The 20,662-nt window shown below is 29.4% G+C and overlaps 4 protein-coding genes across 4 annotated transcripts; 2 read left to right on the top strand and 2 right to left on the bottom strand.

Annotated features, from left to right (window-relative positions):
- The first annotated feature begins 928 nt into the window (after nt 1–928).
- On the top strand, nt 929–3,576 carry LOC100809562 (GDSL esterase/lipase EXL3). Its single transcript, XM_003527390.5, has 5 exons — nt 929–1,288; nt 1,384–1,514; nt 1,623–1,847; nt 2,527–2,782; nt 3,383–3,576. Exons 1-5 carry the CDS (start codon nt 1,006–1,008, stop codon nt 3,574–3,576), a joined length of 1,089 nt encoding a protein of 362 aa, XP_003527438.1. The 5' UTR covers nt 929–1,005.
- Nucleotides 3,577–3,997: 421 nt separating this feature from the next.
- LOC100810092 (epoxide hydrolase B) lies at nt 3,998–4,610 on the bottom strand (the record flags this gene model as incomplete). Its single annotated transcript, XM_003527391.4, has 2 exons — nt 3,998–4,247; nt 4,366–4,610. Coding segments are annotated over 2 exons (495 nt in total), but the record flags the coding sequence as incomplete, so codon positions are not given.
- A 9,897-nt stretch (nt 4,611–14,507) lies between these two features.
- On the top strand, nt 14,508–17,291 carry LOC100810617 (GDSL esterase/lipase EXL3). Its single transcript, XM_003527392.3, has 5 exons — nt 14,508–14,866; nt 14,962–15,092; nt 15,248–15,472; nt 16,190–16,445; nt 17,047–17,291. Exons 1-5 carry the CDS (start codon nt 14,584–14,586, stop codon nt 17,238–17,240), a joined length of 1,089 nt encoding a protein of 362 aa, XP_003527440.1. The 5' UTR covers nt 14,508–14,583; the 3' UTR covers nt 17,241–17,291.
- A 140-nt stretch (nt 17,292–17,431) lies between these two features.
- LOC100811159 (bifunctional epoxide hydrolase 2) lies at nt 17,432–20,405 on the bottom strand. Its single transcript, XM_003527393.5, has 5 exons — nt 20,080–20,405; nt 19,771–19,985; nt 18,945–19,115; nt 18,153–18,388; nt 17,432–18,034 (listed from the first exon to the last, which is right to left on the bottom strand). Exons 1-5 carry the CDS (start codon nt 20,150–20,152, stop codon nt 17,785–17,787), a joined length of 945 nt encoding a protein of 314 aa, XP_003527441.1. The 5' UTR covers nt 20,153–20,405; the 3' UTR covers nt 17,432–17,784.
- Nucleotides 20,406–20,662: the final 257 nt, after the last annotated feature.

Raw genomic sequence — 20,662 nt, forward strand, 5'->3', positions numbered from 1 at the left:
ATGCATAAGTATAAAGCTTCATTTATCGTGTTAATATTATACTATATTGCGTATGTGTTTCAACATTCAACATGTTTTTTGTGAGGCCACTGATTGTGCGGGTGTGTTGCCAAGAAAGGGGCTTCTTTGAATAACCACTGATCATCCTTCTGTGATGTCCTTTTTTCTGCCGCACTTGTTGTCTACTATATAGTTGGAAGTTGGAACAATGCATATTAAGATGTAGTTTTCATTTTTTTTTTTTATTGTTGTTACTGCTTGCGCTATTAAATATAAGAGTGTTTTAACTAATTTGATTTTTTAAATAATTAATTTAGTTAAAAACATTAAATTTATTAACCATTAATATTGTTTTCCTAAAATTTTCTTTAAAAAATTTTCAGACTCATCATCTTACTTTTTTCATTTAATTATTTTTTACTTAATTAATTAATAAATGTTCGCTAGCTTTCTTCTCTAATCCTTAGTCCTTATCAGAAATAGAATAAGTTTATCTTAATGATTTAGAATTTATTGTAAAGTAATCACGATATTTTGTTAAAAAAAATAATTAATACAAAAAATGAAAAAAAATTAATAAAAAAAAACTTATATCTAAGAAGAAGGTAGTGTTAAACTACTGAATGAGTAAAAAAAATACTATCAATAAATGTATTATTTATTCATAATATATTATATGTAATAAATATCATAAATAATACATGATAAGTAAAGTATACCGTCCAAAAACATTAAATACTATATTAAATTTTTTCGGATTCAAAATACTACTATATTCAAACTATATTTATTAAATATAATAGTAATCAAAATATTAAATATAAAAATTAAGAAATAAATTATTATATGAGTGATACCCGACTCTTATCTATTAAAAAAGTTTTAAGTTTGAAATGAAAAGATAATTGATTGAGGGGGATCTTTCACTCAAAGATCATGTAGGTTTTCCGACGAATAATATATAATCACTGAACACTAATTATTTACAATAGGGATCATGTAAACATGAACATTCTCTTTGAAAAGCTTCTTTCTCAATTTCCTCAAGTCATTCCTTGGTCTTTTGCCATAGTTATAATCTCTCTTCATGTTAGTTCTGTGAGTCTACCAAACTATGAAAGTATCCCAGCAGTGATTGTGTTTGGGGACTCTATAGTGGATACGGGTAACAATAACTACATCAACACCATAGCAAAATGCAATTTTCTACCATATGGTAGAGATTTTGGTGGAGGAAATCAACCAACTGGGAGGTTCAGCAATGGTTTAGTCCCATCAGACATCATAGGTACAGACAAAATTCATTGCACCATGTTCATATACATAATAGAATGAACATGGTCTTATTTAATTTCTTAACAAATTTCATTTGGGTTTTTTCAGCTGCAAAATTTGGAGTCAAGGAGCTTTTGCCACCTTATCTTGATCCAAAATTGCAACCTCAAGATCTCCTCACAGGTGTAAGCTTTGCATCTGGTGCTAATGGATATGATCCTCTAACTTCTAAAATAGCAGTAAATTAACTGTCCCTAGCTAAAACCTTACATTCATATATATTTTTCCATAGCATATCTAAAAAACTAACTATAATTTTACTTTCTTTATCGTATATGTCATGTAAGTTAGTGTGGTCATTGTCAGATCAACTGGACATGTTCAGGGAGTACAAAAACAAGATAATGGAAATAGTTGGAGAAAACAGAACGGCAACAATAATATCAAAAGGCATTTACATCCTGTGCACAGGAAGTAATGACATTACCAATACTTACGTATTTAGGCGAGTAGAATATGACATTCAAGCATACACAGACTTAATGGCGTCACAAGCCACAAACTTCTTGCAGGTATGTTCTATTAAACGACCAAAAGAGAAAGTTAGGAGCTAGCATATTTCTTTGTTGAGCATGATCATGTGTGCATTTTCCTGTAAATTTTGAAGTTAACCGACTTCAAAGAACTAAACTATGGTCTAAGTGATAACTTTTCAATCATAGCACATGTAGCTGTTACCCCAACACTGAGCTCAAAGACAAATGACATTGTCGTTAGTCCCTAGTTGTAGTTGGCAATTGGCCTTTTTCTGTTGAGAGGATGCTAATAAAAAGCCAATTGTACCATTTTGTTTTATTGGGTCAAAACCCATGGCGTGACAATTCTACTTAAACACCAAAAAAGTTGTACATTGATTAGAAATGGAGGCTAAGCATAGTTTATGAACACCCTCCTCCGGACCTCCTTTAACCCATCAAAACACCTTTGAAGGACCTAATTTTGAGGCTCATACAAACACCAAAGTGAAAATTATCTTCATGACACTAATAAGGCAATAGACTTGACCTTAGAACATTGATTCTAGAAGGAGGACCTAGGCCCCCCCCCCAATGGGCCACAAGGCCAGTGGACAAATCCTAACAAATATTTATGTGTGTATTTATGTGAACCACACGCGTCATTTCTTAGAAGTATATCTTTGCATGATGTTTTTACATAAAAAAAACATTAAAAAAAATTAACTGAATGTAGGAACTTTATGGACTAGGAGCTAGAAGGATTGGAGTAGTTGGTTTACCGGTTCTAGGGTGTGTGCCCTCACAGAGAACAATTGACGGAGGCATATCCAGAGCATGTTCAGATTTTGAAAACCAGGCTGCAGTGCTCTTCAACAGCAAGCTCTCATCCCAAATGGATGCTCTTAAGAAACAGTTTCAAGAGGCTAGACTTGTCTATCTTGACCTTTACAACCCATTACTACATTTGATTCAAAACCCAGCTAAATATGGTAATCGCTAGTCAGACACATCTATTACCATTATACACCATTTACAAAGTAGCTAGCTCAATTTATAGTTATACCTTTTTGAATATTTATCCTATATACACCAACTATTGATGCCAATGATTCAACACAAAATATAAAATTGACATTACATTCAGAGACTTTTCATATAAAAGAAAATTAGTAACTAATTAGAAAATTGATTTGCATGTTCATATCAATGTTATCAATGGCAGATGGCGGAATATAGTGGAAGGCTGAAATTCTGTCATATAGCCACGCCATTGCGGCCTATGACACTCCCATAGCAGGCCTTCCTTCACAAATTGTCTGTGGCAATTGGCAAAAAATCCATCAGTCATTCTGCCATGGCAGTTATGGCACTGCCATTTAGCAACACTGGTTCATATAATTGTTGGGTTTTCTGTCTTACACTTAGGTTCATCATCCTCTTCCCAGGATACCTACAAATTAGAATTTAAATGCCAATCAAGCAACAATGGAATAGGATTCTCATGAAACTTCTTGGCTAGTTATTAATTCCTAAAGTTTGATTAGTATAATTTTGTTTGTCTGATTCGTTTGCTCATTGTCATGGTTTAGGTTTTGAAGTAATAGACAAAGGATGCTGTGGCACAGGAAATTTGGAAGTAAGCTTAATGTGCAACCATTTCGTCTTGCACATATGTTCAAACACCTCAAACTACATATTCTGGGACAGTTTCCATCCTACACAAGCAGCCTATAATGTAGTTTGCTCTCTGGTGCTTGATCACAAAATCAAGGACTTCTTCTAATGCCAGTTTCATTGTAAAACTCTCAATAATAAATAAACATTATAATAATTACATGCAATGCTCACACAATATACTTCAAAATTATAAAATGGTTTTTCAAACTGACATTTTTGGTTCTTGCAATTAAACACCTCTTTCATCTCTGTCCCGGCAACTTCTTTTCGTCCTTAGAAAATGTAATTGTTTTATTTTTCATTCTTAAAGTGTTTTAGATAACGTTTTTTTTTTTCAGTATTCAAAACATTTTTATACTGTTCAAAGCGTTATGTAAAGTACTTTAGGGATAAAAAATAAAACACATATTTTGTAGGATTAAAACAAAAAAAATATTTGCAGGGACAAAAATGAAAAAAATGATAAATTACAAGGAAAAATATATTTAAGCCAAAAAAGCAAACAAGCTTTCAGCTGTAGAACAGAATCAGATACTTTGTTTGTCAAGGAACTCAATGATGAGCTGGTTCACCTTCTCTGGAATTTGTTCATGCATAAAATGGCTTCCTTCTGGAATATATACGGTTTCCAAGTTAGGCACAAAATTTTTCACTACCCCTTTTCGGATATAGTTTTCCATGCCGGGAAACTTTAAGAAATAATCTTGCTCACCCACGATAAGAAGTGCTGGAACAGTAACTTTCACGTCACTTAAGCCAGTTTCCACCTTAGCACTCCTGCATAAATAGTCCATATATGATGTTATAGAAAAACTGTAGTCCAAAGACTATTTATAAATAATAAAAATTTCATTCTTTAAGGAAGCAGGAAAATGTCATTGCCATGTTTGTTTACCTGTATGGAACCTGCAATGCATATCTGAATCCAGATTTTTCATATAACGATGCATAGGTTGAAAGGTCTTCCTCAGAGAACCAAGGAGGTAGGGGAGTAGATGGGTCAAACAAGTCCATGATTTCTTGATCATCTGCTGCTATTGGAATCTCACTTCTAGAGAAGAGAGTGTAGATGTTTCTTATCACTGATTTCACAGGAAAACGACCAAAATCTGCTTCTGCCCTCCCAGGTTCCAGAAAATTCAAAATTGACAACAATTACGGCTAAGAAATTGGAAAGGAATATAAAAAAAATGTTTTACGCTTTCAATAAATCAGAAATCATGAATAGTATGAGTTTTAAAATAGTTATGGCTTAATTGCACCGCAATAGTGTGATCTCAGTCTAAGTTTTAACTTTTAATTGTGCCAATTAGGTCCATCGCAAAAATTATGTGATTTTAGTCCCTTAATTTCAATTGAGTCAATTATCACAATTGTATAACTTTAGTCACTTCTCTTAAATAGATTATTTGTTAAAATATATGAAATAATATATATTCCTAGTAGACTAATATCATATTGTGATATTGAGAGATTCAATTGACACAAGTAGAAGTTAGATGACTAATGAGGTACAGGGGAAAAGGCCCCCTCCCCCAATTTTTTTCTTTCTAAAATTTAAAAAATAATAGATTATTATTCAATTATTTTAATGAAGTCTGATTTTTTTATTCGATAAAAAATCTGATTTAAAATTGAATAATATACTTCTTTAAATTTTAATTATTGTACAATTAATTTTTTTCTCTTAACTTTTTTAATTATAAAGTCAACAGTAATTTTTTTTAAAAGAAAAATCTTATATCAATGTTATATTTTTTATCAAAATTTAGGTATTGAATAACCGGCTTTTATCTCCTATTGTTTTTATAAAAAAAAAAAGTCTTGTGCTATTCAATTAGGATTTTAAATGATATAAACAAGTTTTGTAGTATTAAATTAATACTTTTAAAAAATTTCAAAGAGGGCAAAAAAATTCAATGTTATTCAAGTAAATTTTTTTATAACATAAAAAATCTTTTGATATTAAAAAATGTATACATTTCGAAGAATTAGTTTTTAAGAAGGATTTCAATAAATTTATCAAACTTTTTAGTATAAAACACCTATCAAACAATCTTATTCAAACCCTTGAGATTTTACTAAACTCTTTTTTTTTCTATTGATTATTAGACTTTATTTTCTCTTATCACATATATCATCTTTTCTCTTTAATATTTTTCAAGATGCGTGTGTCATATATATTTCTCTTATTCTTTTAGAATAAAAAAATATCAAATATACTCCTTCTCTCTACACACTTTTCCGTTGTTTTCTAAATTAACTTAATATTTATCTTATATATTAAGGTTAATCATATTTTTCTTATAATGATTATGTACATCACCTACTCAACGCAATATTTTCGTGATTGTCACCCTTAATTTTGTCATTTGCATAACTCAGTTGTAACATTTCATTTTTTGTAAACTAATTTATAAGGGATTATTATTTATAAATAAATAGTTTTTAGAAAAAATGATGAGGTTTTTATAATTAAATAAATAAGGAGAAATGACTTTATTAATTAAAATAATGATTTGAGAGAAAATAAAAGAATGTTTTATTTATTCATTTGATAGACAATAAAATAGAGTTTCTTTTTATAAAATAATAAAAATAAAATAGATAAAGTAAATGATAGGTTTTGAGTAATAGAGACTAGGCCAAGTTTGAGACTGACGATAAAGCTTCACGTCTCCTCTTTCTCTCAATTTCGTTTTCTCTTCTCTCCTCCCAAAATTCTCTCTTTTTCCCGCATACCACCATAGGAAAAACTTGAAGAATCTCAGAAAACTGTTAGAAATGCCGCTATTGTTGTCACAATATACATGTGACCCCGCTTAGAAGTAAGAGATGAGTTATTCACAATTGGGAAGTAATGAAAACATGTGTAGAGATCCTTAAAGTATCAACTAAAATGAGTTTTGAGGTGTTTCTGCACATTTCGATTCTATCCTCACATTTATAACTGTGAATTATATATGTTTGAGAAACCAATTGATGTCAAAATGAGAAGTTGTTGTGAAATTGATGTGTTCTTATGTTGAGTGTGAACACTTAAAAAATTAAGTTCTTTTTATTAATATGCATTATATTCTAAATGACTTATTTTATACAAATTATTATCTTGTTCTAATTTTCTCACGATGACGATCAACATGTTATATATATATATATATATATATATATATATATATATATATATATATATATATATATATATATATATATATATAGTAATATTAAAATAATAAATTGAAGAAAGTTGTAAGGTTAATGGCTACTAGTAATTTCTTTTGATGTAACCTTAAATTAATTATTATAGAAACTCTTTTGATTAAAAATAATGTAGATTGATTTACTATATATATATGTTATGTCATGCAAATATTATTTTTGTGTGATGTGTATATGAGTTATGAAGCGTGATAAATTATTAAATGAGATTATAAAATTGTTATGAAGATTGAGTAGTGTAAAGTGAAATGTGTCAATTTGTGAGATATATGTGAAACATGATATGGTTGATTGTGACATAATGACATGTGAAATTGTGAACATAAGTTTTAGTTGTGAGTAAGTGTGTGATTAGCACTTGATTTGACATTACTTGTGTTGTGAGTTGTGAATTATATAATAATCCGACCAGTGTTTATCTTGAGAAAAGTGTTGATACATAATATTAAAGGAAAAATGTAGGTTTTATATTTAGGAACCAGTGTTAAATTGTAGCGCAATTGTGTTGAACGTGTTCAAAACACAAGTGTGAGGTCGTGGGTATTGTATAATTCATAAGCAGTGTCTATAAATTGAACTTGTGATAAATTATGAAATAACATGTTGCTTTGAGATTATAATATTGTTATTGAATTTAGTACAATTGAAAAGTTGAACATGTGTTAATTTGTGATATACATGTAAACATGTGATGGTGGATTGTGATATTAAGAGATGTGAAATTGTGAACATGAGTTTTAGTTATGAATAAGTTTGTGGTTAATACTTGATGTAACATTACTTGTGTCGTGAGTTGTGAATTGTACAATAACCTGACCAGTGTTTATCTTGAGAAAATTTTTTATGCGCAATGTTAAAGGAAAAATGTAGGTTTTTAATTTAGGAACCAGTGTTAAATTATAGTGCAATTATGTTGAACGTGTGTAAAACACAGGTGGGAGGTCGTGAGTATTGTATAATTCATGAGCGGTGTCTGCATGCAAATATTATTTTAGGGGTTGGACCTAAATCAGGAGGGAGAGATCCTGACGGACTCTTCGGAGTGTAGGCCTTGGGGGTAAATACACCTGGTTTGAGTGCTACTTTAAGCTTGTGTTGATCCCACATGGTTGGAGCATTATTGCAAAACAGCGTGACCCTAACTAGTCTCCCTATGATTTTACTTAGTGAGAGTGACCTGATATACCCATTTGCAAGGTTATCAAACTCGAGAGTTTACGCAGACTCGTAAGAGTTCTATAGACTCGACTCGTAGACACAACTCGTAGACTCATAAGAGTCTACTTCATATAAAAATAATAACAAAATATCTATAAATAACTTACTAATTAAACATTTCAACAATATAATAAAGCAAAACAGTCAATCATAAAGTTTAGAATATTTAAATAACCAAGTATAATAATAATACATCACTACTAGATAATAACTTGCAGATGTTATAATAGTGGTAGATCATTCTCATCGAGAGTTTGATGTTATTAGAGAACAAGGGTTTGATATTATTAAAGGTGAGAATTTTGTATTTGAGAATAACACACTAAATGAAAGTCTGTTGAATGCTAAACAGACAAAAAACAATAAAAAATGACTTACATTTTGGTTTAATTTTTTTAACTTGCTAACTCGTTGACTTGGTGATAAACTCGAGAGTCTACCGAGTTTATTTAGAGTTTATAGAGTTTGCCTAGAATCTACAAAAAAAAAAGAGTTTACTCAAGAGTCAACTCGCAGAGGACAAGTGAACTCGTAAACTCGTAAGAATTAGTAAGTTAACTCGAGAGTTTGATAACCATGCCCATTTATGGTGTGTCTTGTTATGTACTCCTAAGTGTCTCGGGGTGGTTTTTCACTGACATGGTACAAGATTGTATATAGGCTTGAGTTTTAGCATAATTGTTGCATAACACCCGCTAATTATTTATTATGAAATTGATGTGTTATTATGTCTTGATCGGATTGTTTGATTCATGTGTAATGTGATTGATGATTGAAAAGTGAATTTTAAATGATAAAGTGGTGGAATTACGTGAGTTATATTTAAGTAAGTTATATCTCATTTATATGATATGTATATCTAGTTGTCTTATTTCTCTATTAACTAAGAATGTGATAACTCAGTCCCTGTATGCTATTTGTGTTTGGATCCTATGATGATCTCAAACCTTATGTTCATGGGAGTAGATGATTAGGTGGACAACTTGAAGAACCTCATGCTAGAGGACACAAGAACATAATACTCTGATAAGATATGACATTGGAGTAGGTTTCTATATTAATTGCATGAAGTCTTGGACAACCTTGTTTTGAGTCAAGATGATTTATTATTTATTTGGACAAGTTTTATTATGATGTTGGAAAAGCAAATGTGAACCTTTTATCCTTTTGAAACACTTGTATTTAAATGTATTTTAAAAAAAATAATTAATTCTAAATTCTTGTTCCTTTTATTATTAGTACATATATGTATGAGATAAAGGGTGTCACATTATTAATCTTCCTACAAATTGTTCACCCTCACTATTCCGTTCTGGTATATGTTTATTATTGCACCCCATTTAAACATGTCATTAGATTTTTCGTGAAATAATTGTTGTAATTAAAAAAATCAGAAACCAACGTATAATTTTAAATCTATTGTTTAAATCCAAAAGTGAGAATGAGAAGATGTTATTGCAAGAATAGTTAGTATAAGAGGACATAAAACTAGAATCAATTTAGTTATTAAAAGATTAAAAAAATTAATTATATTGATTTTTTTATCCAAACCTCATCATTTCTTATTGTTTCTTTCACTATCTCTTGTAATTTTGGATGTGTTTTTAAAAATTCATAAAATCCTTTCAAATCTTATAAATTTATAAAGTTTTTTCAAATCCTTATGATATAAATCCAGTGTTATAAAACCAGTCCGATCATTAACATGGTAGAGGTGATGGGTTAGTGATCCAACCGATGGACCAGTAATTGGCTCGATTTAATCTAGTATATATTAAAAATTCAAAATTATATATGTATCTATTATATATAAGTATATAACTAAAATTATTTGATTTAGAAAAGTTCATCCATTCTAAAATATGCAAAATAACAATTAATAATAATGAGACATCAAAATGATATTACAGAGGAGGTCCATTTTTTTTTTGCGTGCATAACCCAATCTGGGTTTGTAAAACCGGACCGAGTCGCCAAGTTTGTCCAAATCATCTAGAGCCACATGCATAAATAATTCAATAGTAAAATCGACCCAATCAGACCATCGAGTCTCAATCTGACCGGCCATGCCAAACTGGATTTCATAACACTATATATATCCATTAAAATTAAAACTATGATAAAAGTATTATAAAGAATAATGATAACTCATTGTATTATAAGAAAGAAAACATGCATTGGTATTAAGAGCATATATTGTAAATAAAACATATTATAATTTCAAATTAAAACATTTCAAAGAGGTCCCATCATAAAATAAACATAGTTTTTCCCCCTGAATGATTGTAAATTTTTTGAAATAAATATGTATTTCTTCAATTATTTATCACATGCCCAAAACACCTAATGAAAAATATAAATAAAAAATAATTCAATATAGTAAATTTGATGAATTAAATAAATAAAGTGTAATTAATACACGATGTAAATAAAGCATTTGTGAATTAAATTTATTTTATTGCAATATTTATGTAAAGCATGGTGAGTAATATTAATAACAACATGATGTATAATACATGATATTATATATATATGAATATGTAATGAAATATATTTTAAAGTTTATCAAAATAAAAACATTCATTGTAATATTTTTCTGATAGCAAAAATATTGAAGTTTCAATGTTATATTTCCATGTGAATTTGAAACCATAAATTAATATTAAAGATTAGGAAAATAAAAATAATAATATGATAATAATTATTAAATAATTAGATAAAAAAAATGCATGGTACAGAATAATATATCTAGATAGACCAATTTTATTATTAAAAATTTGGAAACATGCATACCTAATGTATTTAATTTTTTTTTTCTTAAATAGAAACCCATAAGATTAAGTAGCCATCCATAATTTGATATCATTCTATTAAATTTTATTAAACATTATTATTTAATTCTATGATAAAATTATTTCGATAGTTGTTATAATTCTAATTGTATCTATGTTTAATTATGCCAAAAAATAATTATATCCACATATTTTTAATAATAAATCAAAATCATAATTATAATTTGGAAATCAATTTTTTAGAAATTTTAATTAGAAAAATATGAAATATTTTTATTATTAGTACTAATAAAAAAGAGTTTAGGTAAATTCTGTTGATATATATTTATTGACAAAAAAACTTTTTTTGTCAATGATATAATTTTTATACTATTATTTTTAATATAATAATTTTTTTATTATAATATAAGAATAAAACATAATCTATTTATTTAGAGGTATGTCATATATTAATATCATGTCAAACCTTGACTCTCATGTCAAAATCTTTTACATTCATTTCAAATTAAGAGGCTTTTGTTTCATGAATTTGATTATAGTTCCGAGAATAATATTTCTGATAATGTTATTAATGCATAAAAAAATGTTGGTGCATACTTATAATTCTCGGGAATGTTTTTAAATTTAATTTAATTTTAAAATAAAATATTAAATAAATAAATGAAGTTAAATAAGAAAAAAATGATAAATTATTTTAAATATTTTAATGGGAATGTAAGATTCTCAACTCTTTACATGAGAATGGAAAGATAGAGGAAAACAATTACAATATGTATGCTAGGAAATGAGTTATGTATGAGAATATTATTTGATTAGCATGGAAAACATATTGTCCGTGAAACAAAGCCTAGGAAAAAAGTTATAACCTAGGAAATTAATTTAATCATAATCACATGTTACTTTATCAAATAAATGCATTTCAATGTTGTCTAAGGTTACCGAGCAGAAAAACATAAATTTTAAACTAACAAATATTAAATAATAATTAAGGAAATTTAATTATTTATATTAACCATGCTTTCATAATCGTTAAGTTATTTATTGATTTCAAACTGATTAGTCATAATGCTATTAAATTAAAATTTTATTTACAAATTAATGATATTCAATTTTTCAAATATTATGAGATAATATGATAAACATTTACTTACAATTTTTCAAAGTACATTATACGTTAAATTTAATTTATTTAATGAAATATTGAATAATTTAAAATTTTCATAAAAAATTATAGACATAATCTAATTAATAAGAACATTATACTCCTAATTAAGTCGGCTGAATAAAATTATTGCATGAAAATAAAAGAAATAATTTTACAAAAATATAACTTGATTTTCACCCCATTTTATATATAAAAAGAGAGCTAAGTGTTGATGAATTGGTAATGTATTCTTAATTAATCTGTTCTTCTTAATTAGTTTGTCTTTTTAAATTATCAGGTTTTTTTAGCTTTATTTTATTTATTAAGCATCATAAATTTATCAGTAATATTCGTGACACAAACACATAAATAATTTTAATTTAATAATTATTTACTAAAAAAAATTTTAAAAAAAATATTACAAATTCTTATAAAAATTAAAAGAAAAACATTAAAAATTCTTATATAATTTAACCCCAAAATATACTCATAATTAATCGTTATCACTCAAGAGAATAAAGTATTTCATTAATTTATCATTTAAATTTATTGGAGACTTAAATTTGTCCTAAACTTTTGATCGAGAATAAAGGCTAAGGAAATGAAAAAGGAGATGAAAGAGACCAAAAAAATGAATAGCAAAAAAAACAAAAGAAGTGGAGTCTGGTTTATGAAGTGCTTCTTAAAAGCCATTGTGAATCCGTGTATAGTCATTTTTGCACTTCAATAGTTACATGCCATTTTTTTCTGCACATTAAAATGATAGAGAAAGTGTTTGATAGATTGAGGAGAATGGAAAAATAGACAAATAGGAGTTGTAGTCTTCCACCATGACTTTTGTTCTTCAGTACGTATCTGCCTCTTTTTTTCATTTCTTTTCTCTACAACATAACAACAACAAAAAAAACAAAGTACATTTAGCGATTCATATTCTAGGATAATTCATAACGAATTATCTTAGAATGAATATTTTTTTATAAGAAATATCCAACATAAATAAACATGCAACCGTTATTTTTTAATAAATAAACATGCAACCGTTATTTTTTAATAATTAAAAGTAGATATATACATTTCATCATTTATATAATCTCTGTGTATTCACAAAAATATCATATAATAATTTATCTCCTGTATTCCTTTGGTGATTTTTTTAAAGAGAAAATCATCACAATTATTTAATTTGACAACTAAAAAAACAAAATCATGTTAGAAATATAGGAAGGAGAAATTGTAAAAAAGAATAAAGAAATGTTGCATCATGGTAATAACTATTGCCCTAGAAGCAAAATTTTGGTAAACCTCACAAAAAATGTGTAGAACAACACAGAAAAGAAAGAAAAAATAGAGGAAAGAAAGAGAGAAAATATGAAAGTAGGAAAAAACTCTTGATATCTACAAACTCAAGCTACTGTCACAGGTTATATTATACATTGTGCATAATGAGCAATCTGTACGTTAGCTATCAATTAAGGATAACTTTTAGTTTTTTTTTTAAATCAAAATCCTATATTATAGAATGAGTAATAAAGTCATTTAAATAACAAAAGAAACGTATAAAAAAGTTGATAACAAAGTAAACTTTAAAGAATGACATAAAGACATTCTTCTATACATAGTGTAATATGCTTAAAAAATGACAAATAACATAACGGAACGTATTCTTCATGAATTGATTTTTTTTCCAAAACTACCCACATTCATCTCCTTTTATATTTCAAAATACCCCACTCTTCTCCTTTTATATATTGCGTATGTGTTAATATTATACTATATTGCGTATGTGTTTCAACATTCAACATGTTTTTTGTGACGCATTCTTTGAATAACCATTTTGATCATCCTTCTGTAATGTCCTTTTTTCTGCATCACTTGTTGTCTACTATATAGTTGGAACACTACATATTAAGATGTAGTTTTCATTTTTGTTGTTGTTACTGCTTCCGCTATTAAATATAAGAGTGTTTTAACTAATTTGATTTTTTAAAATAATTAATTTAGTTAATAACATTAAATTTATTAACCATTAATATTATTTTCCTAAAATTTTCTTTAAATTTTTTTTTCAGACTCATCAGCTTACTCTTTTCATTTAATTATTTTCTACTTAATTAATTAATGTGCCCTAGCTTTCTTCTCTAATCCTTAATCCTTATAAGAAATAGAATAAATTTATATTAATGATTTAGAATTTATTGTAAAGTAATCATGATATTTTTTTTAAAAAAATAATTCATACAAATAATATGATAAAAAAAAAAAAAATTAATAAAAAAGCTTATATCTAAGTAGAAGGTAGTGTTATACTACTGAACGAGTAAAAAAAATACTATCAATAAATGTATTATTTATTCATAATATATTATATATTATATGCAATAAATATCATAAATAATATATTATAAGTAAAGTAAACTGTCCAAAAACATTAAATACTATATTAAAATTTTCAAAATACTAGTATATTAAAACTATATTTATTAAATATAATAGTAATCAAAATATTAAACATAAAAATTAAGAAATAAATTATTATATGTATTTATATATTATTTATTAATTACTAACATGTTGTAGTTAGTATGAGTGATATCCCACTCATATCTATTAAAAAGTTTTAAGTTTGAAATGAAAAGATAATTAATTGAGGGGGATCTTTCACTCAAAGATCATGTAGGCTTTCCGACGAATAATATATAATCACTGAACACTAATTATTTACAATAAGGATCATGTAAACATGAAAATTCTCTTTGAAAAGCTTCTTTCTCAATTTCCTCAAGTCATTCCTTGGTCTTTTGCCATAGTTATAATCTCTCTTCATGTTAGTTCGGTGAGTCTACCAAACTATGAAAGTATCCCAGCAGTGATTGTGTTTGGGGACTCTATAGTGGATACGGGTAACAATAACTACATCACCACCATAGCAAAATGCAATTTTCTACCATATGGTAGAGATTTTGGTGGAGGAAATCAACCAACTGGGAGGTTCAGCAATGGTTTAACCCCATCAGACATCATAGGTACAGACAAAAATCATTGCACCATGTTCATATACATAATAGAATGAACATGGTCTTATTCAATTTCTTAACAAATTTCATTTGGGTTTTTTCAGCTGCAAAATTTGGAGTCAAGGAGCTTTTGCCACCTTATCTTGATCCAAAATTGCAACCTCAAGATCTCCTCACAGGTGTAAGCTTTGCATCTGGTGCTAGTGGATATGATCCTCTAACTTCTAAAATAGCAGTAAATTAACTGTCCCTAGCTAAAACCTTACATTCATATATATATATATATATATATATATATATATATATATATATATATATATATATATAATTTTCCTTAGCATATCTAAAAACTAACCATAATTTTACTTTCTTTATCGTATGTCATGCAAGTCAGCATTGTCATTGTCAGATCAACTGGACACGTTCCGGGAGTACAAAAACAAGATAATGGAAATAGTTGGAGAAAACAGAACGGCAACAATAATATCAAAAAGCATATACATCTTGTGCACAGGAAGTAATGACATTACCAATACTTACTTTGTTAGAGGAGGAGAATATGACATTCAAGCATACACAGACTTAATGGCTTCACAAGCCACAAACTTCTTGCAGGTATGTTCTATTAAACGACCAAAAGAGAAAGTTAACCGACTTCAAAGAACTAATCTATGGTCTAAGTGATAACTTTTCAATCATAGCACATGTAGCTGTTACCCCAACACTGAGCTCAAAGAAAAATGACATTGTCGTTAGTCCGTAGTTGTAGTTGGCAATTGGCCTTTTTCTGTTGAGAGGATGCTAAACAGCCAATTGTACCATTTTGTTTTATTGGGTCAAAACCCATGGCATGACAATTCTACTAATTAAACACCAAAAAAGTAGTACACTGATTAGAAATTGAGGCTAAGCATAGTTTATGAACACCCTCCTCCGGACCTCCTTTAACCCATCAAAACACCTTTGAAGGACCTAACTTTGAGGCTCATACAAACACCTTAAAGTGAAAATTATCTTCAATGCAATGACACTAATAAGGCAATAGACTTGACTTTAGAACATTGACTCTAGAAGGACGACCTAGGCCCACACACATGGGCCACAACGCGATCTATCCCCTTAGTCACAACTATCTGTGAGGCCTACTTAAGCACTAAGAGTGGACAAATCCTAACAAATATTTATGTGTGTATTTATGTGAACCACAAGCACAAATGGACATTTTGGTTTAGACTTTTGTATAGAGCGTCATTTCTTAGAACTAATTGCATATCAAATATCTTTGCATGATGTTTTTACATAAAAAAACTAACAAAAATTAACTGAATGTAGGAACTTTATGGACTAGGAGCTAGAAGGATTGGAGTAGTTGGTTTACCGGTTCTAGGGTGTGTGCCCTCACAGAGAACACTTCACGGAGGCATATTTAGAGCATGTTCAGATTTTGAAAACGAGGCTGCAGTGCTCTTCAACAGCAAGCTCTCATCCCAAATGGATGCTCTTAAGAAACAGTTTCAAGAGGCTAGATTTGTCTACCTTGACCTTTACAACCCAGTACTAAATTTGATTCAAAACCCAGCTAAATATGGTAATCACTAATCAGACACATCTATTACCATTATATACCATTTACAAAGTAGCTAGCTCAATGTATAGTTATACCTTTTTGAATATTTAACCTATATACACCGACTGTTGATGCCATTGATTCAACACAAAATATAAAATTGACATTACATTCAGAGACTTTTCATATAAAAGAAAATTAGTAACTAATTAGAAAATTCATTTGCATGTTCATATGAGTGTTATCAATGGCGAATGACGGAATATAGTGGAAGGCTGAAATTCTACCATATAACCACGCCATTGTGGCCTATGACACCCCCATGGCAGGCCTTTCTTCACAAATTGCCTATGGCGGTTGGAAAAAAATCCACCACGTCATTCTGCCATGGCAGTTATGGCACTGCCATTTAGCAACACTGGTTCATATAACTGTTGGGTTTTCTGTCTTACACTTAGTTTCATCATCCTCTTCCCAGTACCTACAAATTAGAAATTAAATGCCAATTAAGCAACAATGGACTAGGATTCTCATGAAACTTCTTGACTGGTTATTAATTCCTGAAGTTTTTGCTTAGTAGAATTTTGTTTGTCTGATTCATTTGCTCATTGTCATGGTTTAGGTTTTGAAGTAATGGACCAAGGATGCTGTGGCACTGGAAAATTGGAAGTAGGCCCGTTGTGCAACCATTTCACCTTGCTCATATGTTCAAACACCTCAAACTACATATTCTGGGACAGTTTCCATCCTACAGAAGCAGCCTATAATGTAGTTTGCACTCAGGTGCTTGATCACAAAATCAAGGACTTCTTCTAATGCCAGTTTCATTGTAAAACTATCAATAATAAATAAAAATTATAATAATTACATGCAATGCTCACACAATATACTTAAAAATTATAAAATGGTTTTTCAAACGGACACAGCTTCATTGTTACACAGCTTCAACTTTTGATTTGATAAGAAACTGTGAACCAATGCTTTCATTGGATCAATTACTGGTTCGATTTTATAAGCAGTGCTACACAGCTTCAACTTTTATTTGATATGAAACTCCATACACCATTACAGAATGTACCACTTCATGAACTGGTATTTTCAGACTTGTGCCTGTTTATTACAAAGTTTGTCCAGCAGAATTTACACAAAGCTTAAAAAAATAGACTTAAATACATTTTTGAACTAATCAAAGCGTTATCTAAAGTATTTTAGGAATAAAAAATAAAACAAACATATTTTATAAGGATTAAAACGAAAAGAAAAAATATTTCCAAAGATGAAAATAAAAAAAAATTAAATTACAACCAAAAAAATATATTTAAACCAAAAAAGCAAACAAGCTTTCAGCTGTAGAACAGAATCAGATACTTTGTTTGTCGAGGAACTCAATGATGAGCTGGTTCACCTTCTCTGGAACTTGTTCATGCATAAAATGGCTTCCTTCTGGAATATATACGGTTTCCAAGTTAGGCACAAAATTTTTTACTACCCCTTTTCGGATATAGTCTTCCATGCCGGGAAACTTTAAGAAATAATCTTGCTCACCCACGATAAGAAGTGCTGGAACAGTAACTTTCACGTCACTTAAGCCAGTTTCCACCTTAGCACTCCTGCATAAATAGTCCATATATAATGTTATAGAAAAACTGTAGTCCAAAGACTATTTATAAATAATAAAAATGTCATTTTTTAAGGAAGCAGGAAAATGCCATTGCCATGTCTGTTTACCTGTATGGAACCTGCAATGCATATCTGAATCCAGATTTTTCATATAACGATGCATAGGTTGAAAGGTCTTCCTCAGAGAACCAAGGTGGTAGGGGAGTAGATGGGTCAAACAAGTCCATGATTTCTTGATCATCTGCTGCTATTGGAATCTCACTTTTAGAGAAGAGAGTGTAGATGTTTCTTATCACTGATTTCACGGGAAAGCGGCCAAAATCTGCTTCTGCCCTCCCAGGTTCCTGAAAATTCAAAATTGACAACAATAACGGCTAAGAAATTGGAAAGGAATATAAAAAAAATGTTTTACGCTTTCAATAAATCAGAAATCATGCTTAGTATGAGTTTTAAAATAGTTATGGCTTAATTGCACCGCAATAGTGTGATCTCAGTCTTCCAAGTTTTAACTTTTAATTGTGCCAACTAGGTCCAGATATTGCAAAAATTATGTAATTTTAGTCCCTCAAGTTTCAATTGAATCAATTATCACAATTATATAACTTTAGTCCCTTGTTTTAAATAGACTTTCATCATTCTTGTTAAAATATATGAAATAATATATATTCTTAACAGACTAAAATCGTACAATTGTGATATTGAGGGATTCAATTGGCACAATTAGAAGTTAGATGACTAAATTTACACATTTAAGATACTCAAGGACTACATTGGCATAATTGTGATATTTGAAAGACCAAAAATACAAATAAAATCACACAATAGTTATACTAACTTACTATGATTTGATTTGTAAATAAATGATATTGTAAAAATTATGATAGCAGATTAAATTTGTACCTGCCACCTAGTAATGTAGAAGCCTTTGGGTAGGTGGTGGTTTTGGACAGCAGAGGGACCAGGAAGAATAAAAGGAATGCCTAAAGTTATGACAGCAGCTACTCTTTCTGGGTGCACGGCAGCTGTAAGATATCCTGGGATGGCACCGAAGTCCTTGCCAACAAGGAAAGCCTGATATGATACAAACAATTGAAATTGTGTATGCAATTAGTTAAGTTTTTCACCTAAGTCAGGGGTTCTGTTTAGAACAAGTTAAAGCATAATTTCATCCCCTAGTTTCTGTTTTTGTGTTTTGTCATTGTACTGCATGGGGCTGCATATTGAAGATCTGAACTGAAGTTCATAATTTGGATACAGAAATTTTCGCCATACATTTCATAATGGTTTATTTCACACATACTAACAAAAATTCACAAGACTTATATACTGTAGCATATCAGTCTCCTTACAAGTCGGCCTAAGGCTAAGTACATGTTTAGTTTTCAGGTGAAAAAGTACTTTTGAGGCAAAAGTGATTTTATCAAAGGATCAAGACCATTCCTTTTTATTTCATTTTGTTTTTATCCGATGGATTTATATTAAAATACGCGCACCACATTTATAATTTCAATCCAAACATGCACTAAAACAACGTACAAGTTTTAGGCTCACTAACAAAAATTCATTCACTATTAATTTTTTTAAAGAAAAAAGTCTCATAGATAAAAAAACTCCACATATGACAAAAAGACTTGATATATAACTCTTATTTAAAGTAAAAAATATTTTTTTATTAAAATTTACTTTAGACCTCAGTCACTCACTGTTCACCAATCTTGTTCCTTACCTTGCTGATGTTTATAGCATCTAAAAGACCCACGACTTCAGGAACAAGGTCAAACATGGTTTCCTTCTCTGGCTCCACTGGTTGCTCAGATAGTCCATAGCCTCTGAAATCAAAGGCAATAGCCCTATAACCAGCGTTTGCCACAGAAATCATTTGGTGCCTCCATGTGTACCAGATCTCTGGGAATCCATGCAAGAATACAACTGCCTTGGAGCCTGCACAAACAAAAAGATCATTAACCTGATTTTGATGCAAATGACTACTAACATATCAAAACAGTATTATAATAGGGTGTCTTCAAGGAATGACCACTTCCAATCTCTGCCACGTGCAGCTTCAGTCCCTTCACTTCCACCTCACTGTGCTGGATCTTCTCCATCATACAAGAAGAGACGGTAAGGGTAAGATCAAAGGGAAGAGAAGTTGTGAATATCAAAGGTCAAATCCAGTGACTGAGTTGTTATGGACGAAATTTTTTAACACTTTGTATGGTTTAAAATAACGTTCTATGTTAAAATAACAATGAATTTAATATGTCTTTTGTCCTCTTCTGTTTAAATCAATGGTAGAGTTATTTGATGTGAAGTTGCAGATTTTATTATATAATGTACTCAGCTGGACGTTTCAGAACCGCATAGGCGGATATTGCAATGTTTGTCAGATTAAGCAGCATAGGAGATATAATATGGATTGGATGGTTAAGGAATAAGGAAAGAGGAGAATAAAGATAGAGACTTTAACTCCTATGTACTAACAAAAACAAATGTTCTAACAAATTTAACATTTGTATATCAAAATAAAAAATAAAAAAAAATTAAGCAGCATAATGAAAGAGTCCTGAAATGCTGTTTTTCCACTAGTGAAAATCAGAAGTACTACAAAAGTTTATTAC

The sequence above is a fragment of the Glycine max genome, chromosome 6 (assembly GCF_000004515.6).
Source record: "Glycine max cultivar Williams 82 chromosome 6, Glycine_max_v4.0, whole genome shotgun sequence".
NCBI classification, from domain to species: Eukaryota; Viridiplantae; Streptophyta; class Magnoliopsida; order Fabales; family Fabaceae; genus Glycine; species Glycine max.

What these genes read in the sequence shown, in the direction of transcription:
- LOC100810617 (XM_003527392.3), top strand. Translation starts at nt 14,584, where the DNA reads ATGAAAATTCTCTTTGAAAAGCTTCTTTCTCAATTTCCTCAAGTCATT. An exon ending in AACCCCATCAGACATCATAG is followed by an intron (nt 14,867 to 14,961) that starts GTACAGACAAAA and finishes GGGTTTTTTCAG; the next exon opens with CTGCAAAATTTGGAGTCAAG. An exon ending in CTCTAACTTCTAAAATAGCA is followed by an intron (nt 15,093 to 15,247) that starts GTAAATTAACTG and finishes ATGTCATGCAAG; the next exon opens with TCAGCATTGTCATTGTCAGA.
- LOC100811159 (XM_003527393.5), bottom strand. Translation starts at nt 20,152, where the DNA reads ATGATGGAGAAGATCCAGCACAGTGAGGTGGAAGTGAAGGGACTGAAG. An exon ending in CGTGGCAGAGATTGGAAGTG is followed by an intron (nt 19,986 to 20,079) that starts GTCATTCCTTGA and finishes TTGTTTGTGCAG; the next exon opens with GCTCCAAGGCAGTTGTATTC. An exon ending in GCATTGCAGGTTCCATACAG is followed by an intron (nt 18,035 to 18,152) that starts GTAAACAGACAT and finishes CTATTTATGCAG; the next exon opens with GAGTGCTAAGGTGGAAACTG.
- LOC100809562 (XM_003527390.5), top strand. Translation starts at nt 1,006, where the DNA reads ATGAACATTCTCTTTGAAAAGCTTCTTTCTCAATTTCCTCAAGTCATT. An exon ending in CTCTAACTTCTAAAATAGCA is followed by an intron (nt 1,515 to 1,622) that starts GTAAATTAACTG and finishes ATGTCATGTAAG; the next exon opens with TTAGTGTGGTCATTGTCAGA. An exon ending in AAGCCACAAACTTCTTGCAG is followed by an intron (nt 1,848 to 2,526) that starts GTATGTTCTATT and finishes AACTGAATGTAG; the next exon opens with GAACTTTATGGACTAGGAGC.